Here is a 10,369-nt window from a genome sequence, read left to right on the forward strand (position 1 = left end):
TAATGTATCCACTGTTCATACATTCTGTTTTGTCAATTTTTAACAAATCGATAGTGGTTCGATTCTAATGATTTAGGAGCGAAATTTATTATTCTTTTGTAGGTACTAGTTTTTTTATAAGTGCATTAAAGATTTTTGAATTAGACGAAATTTAAAGAAAAAGACTGAAAATGTGTAAAATAAAGATTTTAAAAATAAAATTGATTGAAATCGAAATAGTTTGCATTGAATTTAAACAAAGCAATAAATTGCTTTTGATTGAGTCAAAGGACATTTGACATGAAAATTAAAGATGCTGAAATGTAAATTTTGACAAGGAAATTAAACGGTGCTTGAAAGATAAATTTGCATGAAAAGTAAAGTTTGCAGAAAAGATAAATTGAAAATAAAAACATGTGAAAGGAACCCTACAGAAAATTAACTCGACGCAAACTCAGGAAGTCCCTGGGATGTGAGCGTGCATAAGTAATTTCTGAAACAAAGTTCCAACTCCTTGTATCTTTGAGCCTTCTAGTATTTATAGCCATTTCCTTAACTGATCAATTTGAAATGAAACTTCCATGTGTGCGAAAATATGGGTAACCGTTCCTGCTCTTTTTCCTGATAATGTGACGGTTGCAAAATGACAATCGATTTCAAAGTCCTCAATCTTCTCTGTTGAATAACTCCTCAGTTTGCTAAGTTAATCGAGCTCTCACTTAATGTCCCCAAACATGTCTCCTTCGACGCCAACTTCTCTCTGAAAGCTCATTTAACAATTCGAATGACCTCCTTCTTTAAATTAAATTATTTTTTACTAACAAATTGTCCCCTACGATTAATATGTCTGTTCTCGAAATCATTCTTTGGAAGACAAAACGCTTAATCCTGATTTAATCATCAACAGGAATAACATTGATTAATCATAAATGACATTCACTTTTCCCATTAACTTTTCATCCGTTTGACATATTTTCCACGATTTATAATCTATCTCTTCCACCACTTCACCTTCTTCGTGAAGTTACCACCCTTTTTGAATTCTTCTCTATAGCAATGGTTAGGAAACAAACCTTCTTCTTTAAATTAAATTTTCTTACCATCATCTCACTTCCCGAATTCTTACTTTCTAAAATTTCAATTTCTCTTCCAACTTTGAACCCTCTTTTACTCTGCAACTGCAATTTCTTCTTCCTGTTTCTCATTTTGCTCAACAATGGGTTCCCCTTCAACTCGCGTTAATTCTCAAGATAAGGGCAAAGGCCCCATGGCTCAACAACCAGCTCCTCGAACCTTACAAATACTCAACCAAATCAACAATGAGATTATTGAAGACCCCCAATCTCATATCAAAGACCGAAGGATCCTTATTCCCTTTAAGACCGAAGGACTGTAATGAGAGGAGCAGTAGTCTTGAGGCATATGACAATATTCTTCCATAGCCTACTATCCAAGGCTATGTTTTGGACTCTTATTCCTTCAGGCGTTGATGCAACTTTAGTTGTCTTCCAATCATCAGAAGTAAACATAGTCATCAACGGTCCTTTATTATCATGAAGACAAGTGAGAGTCAAATAGGCAGTGGCGAATCTTGTGGCACCTGGCCGAACTAAGTCCTTTCCTTTTGTAAAATTTCTCAACATGCTAATGAGCATACTCCGGGAGTAGATAAAAGTGATGATTTTTCTTCCCTTTTTCATGGTTGTTTCATGCACCTTTAGCTTCTTTTTAAAATTCTCCAATATCAAATCAATGCAGTGTGTAGCACATGGTGTCCAGTACAAATTTTTTCTAGTCTTCATCATTTTTTCTCCAGCAGCCTTATAATTAACATCATTATCTGTAACAATTTGGACTACATTCTCTTCGTCAACAAATTCTTCAGCATCTTCTAGCATTTTGACAACTTTATCCGTTATTTTTGATATGTCAGAAGTGTCTAATGAATAAAGAAAAACTGTTCCTTTAGGGCTGTTCACCAAGAAATTACAAATACTACGTCTTTTTTTATCAGTCCATCCATCCACATGATTGAACAACCAGTTCTCTTCCACTCTGCCTTAAACTCAGTAAGCATTTCATCAACATTGGTCGTTGCTTTCTTTAATTGGGTTTCTCTTAACTCATGGTAAGAAGGGGGTTTGTAGCCAATTCTATATCTTCCAACCATCTCACAAAACTTTAAAAACTCAGAATTCTTAGTAACATTAAAAGGAATTGTACTTGTATAGAAAAATATGGCACATTGTTGATCACATTGTTTCTTTAGATCCTTCTTCATTATTTGATTTATTGTTGATTGAACTTGAGCCCCTTTTTCTTTTGTGACAAAGTTGCGAATATCTTTCCCCTTTTGTTGAGAATTGTCCTTCTCATTTTTTGTTTGTTCAGGATAATCCTCATCATCACCGAATCTTCTCTTTTTCAATGATGCTTCTTTATCCTCCACACAGACTTTCAACATCACAGCCTTAACTTCTTCAGGTACTGAAGCACAAGGCTCTGAATCCTCTTTAGTACCGACAAGATGATGCTTGAATCTATAAATTCCTCCGTTTATAGTCTTTGAGCAATAATTACACTTCACTTTTTTACCATTTCCTTGAACATCAATCCCATGTTTCCATCCTATATCACTTCTATTTTCAGTTGCATTTTTTCTCCTAGAAATAGCAGGTGTTGGTCTAGGAATACTAGGAAGCGAAGACCCTGTCCCTGAACCAACATTCTCAGACATTTTGTATTTTTATCCCTATAAATCAACAACCTAGATAACAAATTCAGATTCAGATTATCCATGAACTAAATTCAGATTTAGATTATCCATTAACAAATTCAGATTCAGATTATCGACTAACTAAATTCATAACTAACACTAACTAAACTAACACAGTAACACTAACATTTCATACTTCAGAGTTTTAGTCAGATATTCAGACATATTAACAAAAAAAACCACTAACTAAGTAAGTATTAAGTAATAGTTTAAAGTTTAAACCAGACAACCAGTAAACCACAGTACCACACATTTTAACCATGAAGTATGAAGCATGAAGAAGCATCAGTTTACTAACTTATTAAAGCATGAAGTAGCATCAGTTTAATTTTTTTTCAACATATCAAATCCCATTAACCAATTCTGTGTATGATTTAAACTAAACTAAAAAAAATTTAAAAAGTTAATATCAGAAGTTCAAAACTAAAATTGCAGAATTCATACCAAAATTGTTAATATTTGAATTTGTTTTAAAAAAATTACCTTGGAGAACAGGGCAGAATTGAAGCAGATCGGTAGTGAAGAACAAGGGCGACGAACAGGGGAAGGGAGGCAAACGCAGTGAAGCAGAATAGGGGCGAGTGCGACAGCCGACGAACGCAGAACAGGGGCGAGTGCGACGGCCGATGAACACAGAACAGGGGCGGTGAACAGCGTGCCGTGAATCATCGAGTACTTCGACGTGGGTGGTGGGCTGGTGTCGACGAGGAACCTGCACTGCATGGTGGTAGGCTCTGCGACTCTGCGTGGCCTCTGCGTAGGATGAAGGATGAGGCGAGGCGACAGGCGAGGGATGAGGGATCCGTCCAGGCGTCCGGCCTCTGCGTGGCGACACAGACAACGGTGCCGGTAGATGGTGGCAATTTAGCGACATTGGAGAAGAAGAAGAGAGTGAGCAGTGAGGGCTTGGTGGAGTGTGAGGGTTTCGAATTAGGGTTACTGACTTACTGGGTCTGGGTTAGTAGTTGCTGTAGGTTTTTTTTTTTACCCAAAATGACGCAGTTTTGGCGAAAATGGGCACCAAATTCAAACTCGTTGACTCGCTAGCAAACTCGCGAGTTTGAGCGATTCTGTGTGAGTCTAGCCGAGTCTACCGGAGTCTACCCAGAAATGGGTTTGTGTTCGAGTCAACTCGATTCCACAAGCTAAACTCGTAAACGCGTACGAGTTTACGAGTTAACTCGCGAGTTTGACAACCATGCATACACTAATTTAAAAGGAGAAGTACCTGTTGATCCTCTTAGTGAGTTTCGATAAGCCCACAATACCTGACTCAAAGTCTCATGCCATGTTCGAGGTCTACTTCTAATCTATTTTTTAATCAAACTGATTAAAATTTTGTTTGCCGCTTCGACTTGCCCATTGGCCTGTGCATAATAAGAGGTTGAAGTAACCATATTAATATTTCTCGAAGCTGCAAAATTCTTAGTTCGCTGACCAGTAAACATAGTCTCTTGATCGGTACTTAATGTTTGAGGAATTCTAAATTGATAGATTATATATTCCTCAATAAAGTCTATTACTTCATTTTGCCCAACCTCTATTAGAGGAACAGCTTCCACCCACTTCCTGAATAACCTATTGCCACCAAAATAAATTTATGATTTTTTGATGAAGGAGGATGTATCAACCCAATTAAATTCAAATCCCAACCTTGAAATGGCCATGGTTTAATGATCGAATGTAACTCGGATGCTGGGATTTATTGTACTACCCCATGACGTTGACACTCTTGACATGCCTTTGCATAATCAATAAAGTCTTTGATCATAGAAGGCCAATAAACATAATTTCGATGTAATACCCATTTCATTTTTATCCCAGCTTAATGGGCGCCACATATTCCTTTATGGACTTCTCCTAAAGCAATATTTTTATCGACTTGAATCAAACATCTCGAAAGGCTTCCATCCACTCCTTTCTTGTATAATTCATCACCATTAATACAAAATTCATTGCCTTCAACTTTATTTTTCTATCCACTCAAATACTGAGATTCTTCAAATACTCAGCAATGGAATTTCTCCAATCATCATCTTTCCATTCATCTAAACACAAAGATTCTCTTTCATCTATAGGCACCAATATTTGGCAAATTTTTGCCAATTTTTTTAGTGTTTCTGGGAATATCTTATATCTCGAAGCAATTTGAGTCAACTCATTAGCAATCTCATTTTGAATTCTCAGAATATGGACTAATGAAACTTTTCAAAAATAAGTCAACAATTCCCACGCTGTTGCCAAATACTTTTGCAACTTCTCATTGTTACATTTAAACTCCTTCGATAACTATTTCAAAACTAACTGAGAATCCCAAGTATTTAAACTTCTAAAACCCCTTTTCCAATCAAAATTTCAAGGTCCAACATTAAAGCTTCGTACTCAGCCACATTGTTCAAGCAAGGATATTTTAACTCAAACAAAAATTCTGATAGAATTCTCTCTGGTGAGATAATTAAAATTCCTACTTCTGCACCATCTTTATGCTTTGAACCATCAAAGTATAACTTCCAATAATTGATATGCACGTCAATTATATTTGCCCCCTGGTCATTCAAATTATTCGAATGATCAACTAAAAAATCTGCAATGAGCTGTCCTTTCACGGCCTTTGCTGGGACATATTGAAAATCAAACTCTGTTAATGCCAACATCCATTTTCCTAGTCGACCTCTTAACATCGGATAAGTCAACATATTAATGAGGTCAGTCTGTGCAATGATTTTCACAGGTTTGGCAACCATATAGCATTTTAACTTTGTGCAAGCGTAATACAAAAACAAACACAACTTTTTAATATGTGAATACCTCGTCTCGATATCAGTTAATACTCGACTAAGATAATAAATGGCTCGTTCATGACCGTTCTCATCATTCTGAGCCAACATAAACCCAATCGTGTTCACAGATGCGGTAATATATAGTTTTAAAGGCTCATGAGGGCGAACATTCGCCATTACCGATGCTTTGGACAAAGAAGCTTTAATTGACTCAAAAGCGTCTTGATGTTCTTTCGTCCATTCGAACTGTGATTCATTCTTTAGTTTTACTAAAGGTGCAAATACACGGGTTCGACCTAAAAGATTCTATATGAATCTTCGAAGATAATTAACCTTTTCAAGAAAAGATTGTACTTCTTTCTTTAACTTAGGAGGGGATAATGTCAAGATTGCATCAGCCTTATTCTTATCGATAACAATCCCTTTTTTATGAACAACAAATCCTAGGAAATTCCTTGCCGATACACCAAATGCACATTTTAAAAGATTTATTTTTAATCATTTCTTCTGCATAGTAATGAATGCTCTTCTCAAATGATCGATGTGTTGAGTTACCGAATTCAACTTAACCATAACATCGGCAATATATACCTCCATGAATTTTCTAATGTACTCATAGAAAATAGTATTCATAGCACGTTGATATGTTGCACCAGTATTTTTCAAACCGAATGGCATAACTACCCATTCATAAGTGCTCAACGCCCCAAGACAACGAAAAGCAGTTTTAGACACATCATCTTCCGCAATGAATATTTGGTTATACCCTGAATAACCGTCCATAAAACTTAAAATCTCATTTTTTGCTACAGAATTGATTAACATATCTGCTATAGGCATAAAGTACTCGTCCTTTGTAGTGGCATTATTCAAATCTCGAAAATCAATACACACTCTTAATTTTCCATTCTTCTTCATTACAAGCACAATGTTCGAAATCCATTCAACATAACGAGCGGTTCGAATAAATTTTGCTTTAATCAAGGGTTCAATCTCTTCTTTAATCTTTTGATTAATTTCGGGAGCAAATCGTCGAGGCATTTGCTTTATAGGTCGAGCGTTTGGTTTTAACGCTAATCGATGTTCCACAAGAGAACGACCGAGACCAGGCATCTCATGATAATCCCAAGCAAAACAATCTTTCAACTCGTGTAAAAGATGGTATAATTCAGTTCAAAACGTGACTGCGAGGTCCTTGCATATGTAAGTGATTCAAACATCATCAATAGATCACAAATTATTCTCTTTTAAAGGATCCTGTGATTGGAAATCTTTTGCATATTCATCATCTTTTACCGAATATTTTTCAAAACCCAAGGGTTCTAAATCATAGATGCAATCAAAAGATAGATCAACAGATACATTAGGATTGAAACAAACTTGATTATTTGTTGGATTAACAACAGCTTTGTTTTCAATACAATAGACCTCTGCTACATAAGCAGCAGTTCGACTGTCAACATTACTAAAATTATGAACACAAAGAGAAGTTAAACCATGGCTAAATTCGATCAAAGGAATCAAATTTTCACTACAAGAAGAAGAAGAAATTACATTCCTAAATGATTCAACTTCATCAGAAGAATCATCTTTATTTTCTACTGAAAGAAAATTACTTAAATACTTATCTAAAGTTACCAGATAATACGAGACATCTTGGTTACTTGCCATCGAAGAACGCCCTCGAATCTCCACTTATGTTGCACAATCCCACCCAGTTAGAGGCACATCAAGATGTGGATGACGAAACTTCACATTCAAACCCTCTGAAGTCAGATAACAGCCCTCACAATTGAAAGAATTCAAAATTCTGTCAACATTCAAAGGTTTTAGTTTTGGACTATACACCCTGAAATCGACATGCAACTGTTCGACATACAGATTCGAATCAGCCTTGACTATTTTAGGTTTTCCATCGTCTGTCCAAAGAAGAACACTATGATGCACAGTAGATGGTACAGCTCCAACTCCATGAATCCAGTCTCGTCTCAATAAGGCATTATATCTTGCCCTCGAAGACACCACCACAAAGACAATATTTCGATCAGAGAATCCAACTTTTACCACCAAATTAACTAAACCTTTAGCAGGAGTCAAAGCACCACAAAAGTCTGTTACCAAAATGTTAGTAGGAATTAGATCATCAGGATGTTTTCCTACTTTCATCAGCATCCTTTCAGGAAAAAGGCTTATAGCCGCTTCTCCATCAATCAGGATGTTGTTTACTTTGATCCCACTCATAGTTGTAGAAATGTATAGTGGACGCAAATGAGACTTTTGTTTCTCAGAAGGCCTTTGAAAATAACCAGGTTCATCCTCATATCAAATGAACGAAAAGGCTTCCTCATAATCCACATCATAATCCTCCATAGGATTACCTTTATATTCTCCCAAATATTCGGTTGGGATAATCAAAATGCTACTGACCATCTTATCTTCACCTTCTTCAAAGTATTCCTCGTCCAGATCAGCACTCTTATCTTTATCAACATCTAAAGCACTAACCACTAATTTTCCTTATCCAATTTCACAGGGGAAAGAACTCCTTTTGGATACATCTCCTTATTAGTCGGGAAAACTATTCGGGAATGTAGAAATGATGGTGTTGCTCCCTTGCCTTTGTCAATATGAGACACCTTGGGCAGCTATTTCCCTCTTCATCCTCTACCCCTTGGATATCCTCTGGCTCAACCATGGAAGTAAGGATATCGACCTCGAGGAGGACCTCTGTGCCCCTACTATGGGTTACGTCTATAATGAGCATCTCTGTTCTGGATTTCTTGAAAATTTTGCATCCATTGTACACCTAAAGCCTGAGAGTGGCTTATAGGTACAGTAACACCTTTCTAAGGGCCACTAGAACTTTGACCCTCCACTCGTCGAATAGGATGCTTTTGACGAGCTTGTTCTTCTTTATGAGCCAACTCCTTCTTCATTCTCTCCTTTTCGAAAATTGCTGCAGTCTCAACATCGAATACTGTATTACATCAAGAAAATAGAGATACGTCCCGATCTTTGAGTTTCTACTTCATCAAGTACTCCAATAAACCATCTCCCACATCAAGGTAGATAGAACGAACATTCGATTCGAAATCCCCCAAAGCCACATCAAAGTCATAAAACATTCCAACTATATTCACACCAAAATGTGGCTCAACAAAGCTGGCTTCAGTATCAAAAGGATCAGCATCGACTTTCATTTCTTTTTTACCATCATCAAATTTCAACCGTCCTTCCACGATAGCTTCTTGTATTAAATCCCTGAAACGAACACAGTTGTTATTAGTCAAATGGCTAGTTGCTTGGTGAAACTTACAATAAGGTTTCCCCTTTAAATCTTTCACCGAAAGCAAAGTTCTGCCTTCCGGTAAAATTAACTGTTTATCTTTAAGCAACATATAAAAAATCTGATCAGATTTCAAAATATCAAAACTGTATCTCTTTTCACTTTTCATTTTTGAATCATTCAACTTCTCAATGTTAGGGATTTTCTTAAGTAAAGAACAAACATAAGGAGGGCCTTTCTTAAGTTCGGACAAATCAACTTCTGCCTCTAAATTGGACTCCTCATGAGAGGATTCCATGGCCACATAAGCAACTTTCTCCTTTTGAGAAAAAGATTTATTCTTCAACCTCCTTTTGTTCTTTTTTCAAAATTTTTACCTGACGAACCCTTTCAGCCAAATGAGCTAAGTCAGGAATATGCACATTGAGTAATTTTCGACGCATATAAAATCCTAACCCCATAATTGCTATTTTTACCACTTCACTTTTAGGGAGGGACACATAGCACCGACTTCTAGCATTTTTGAAACAAATCATATAATCATCAATGGTTTCACCATCCTCACGTTTCAACGCTACTAGATCAGTAATTGCCACATTCAACTCTCGATAAAATTGGGCATAAAAAGCAGTTTCCAACTGAGCCCATATTGATATCGAATTTGGTCTAAGATTTGAAAACCAAGTAAATGCATTCTTCGTCAACGAAGAAGGAAAAAACTTCATTTTCAAATTTTCATCATTGGCTAGATTTTCAATCTCAACCAAATATCGAGCAATATGTTCATAGTCAATTCCCCAACTTTTCCTGCAAATTTTGTAATTATTTTTGGATTTTTCACTCCACTTGGCACTTCGGCCATTTGAACATTACGGGAAAAAGCTAACACAAAATGGGGTTGATTCATGAATCTTACATTGAATCCAACCTTATTAAGCACATCTTCCACAATTGTTGTCACTTGATAACGTTCCCCAACTTGATTAGCACGTAATTGAGGTAGAACGTTGGTGCACGAAATTGTGATCATCAATGGCGCCATCAACATGGTACGCTCAATTGCAATCTCAACTCTTTATCATAACTTCGCACAACTAACAAGCAAGTGAACTGGGTCGTCCAAGTAATAAACCTTACGCGAGTAAGGGTCGATCCCACGGAGATTGTTGGTATGAAGCAAGCTATGGTCATCTTGTAAATCTCAGTCAGGCGGATTCAAATGGTTATGGAGGGTTGATAATTAAAAGATGAATAAAACATAAAATAAAGATAGAGATACTTATGTAATTCATTGGTGAGAATTTTAGATAAGCGTATGGAGATGCTTTGTCCCTTCCGTCTCTCTGCCTTCCTACTGTCTTCATCCAATCCTTCTTACTCCTTTCCATGGCAAGCTGTATGTTGGGCATCACCGTTGTCAATGGCTACAGTCCCGTCCTCTTAGTAAAAATGTTCAACGCGCTCTGTCATAGCACGGCTATTCATCTGTCGGTTCTCGATCATGTCGGAATAGAATCCAGTGATTCTTTTGCGTCTGTCACTAACGCC

At 36.8% G+C, this 10,369-nt stretch overlaps 2 protein-coding genes across 2 annotated transcripts; both read right to left on the reverse strand.

Annotated features, from left to right (window-relative positions):
* Positions 1–1,355: 1,355 nt before the first annotated feature.
* LOC107483311 (uncharacterized) lies at positions 1,356–2,716 on the reverse strand. Its single transcript, XM_016103940.3, has 2 exons — positions 2,020–2,716; positions 1,356–1,918 (listed from the first exon to the last, which is right to left on the reverse strand). Exons 1-2 carry the CDS (start codon positions 2,714–2,716, stop codon positions 1,356–1,358), a joined length of 1,260 nt encoding a protein of 419 aa, XP_015959426.3.
* A 5,842-nt stretch (positions 2,717–8,558) lies between these two features.
* LOC127746598 (uncharacterized) lies at positions 8,559–9,546 on the reverse strand. The gene is made up of 2 exons (XM_052260446.1): positions 9,199–9,546; positions 8,559–9,140 (listed from the first exon to the last, which is right to left on the reverse strand). The coding sequence occupies exons 1-2, from the start codon at positions 9,544–9,546 to the stop codon at positions 8,559–8,561; spliced, it is 930 nt and encodes a 309-aa protein (XP_052116406.1).
* Between the last annotated feature and the right edge of the window lie 823 nt (positions 9,547–10,369).

Source organism: Arachis duranensis, chromosome 4, assembly GCF_000817695.3.
Source record: "Arachis duranensis cultivar V14167 chromosome 4, aradu.V14167.gnm2.J7QH, whole genome shotgun sequence".
NCBI classification, from domain to species: Eukaryota; Viridiplantae; Streptophyta; class Magnoliopsida; order Fabales; family Fabaceae; genus Arachis; species Arachis duranensis.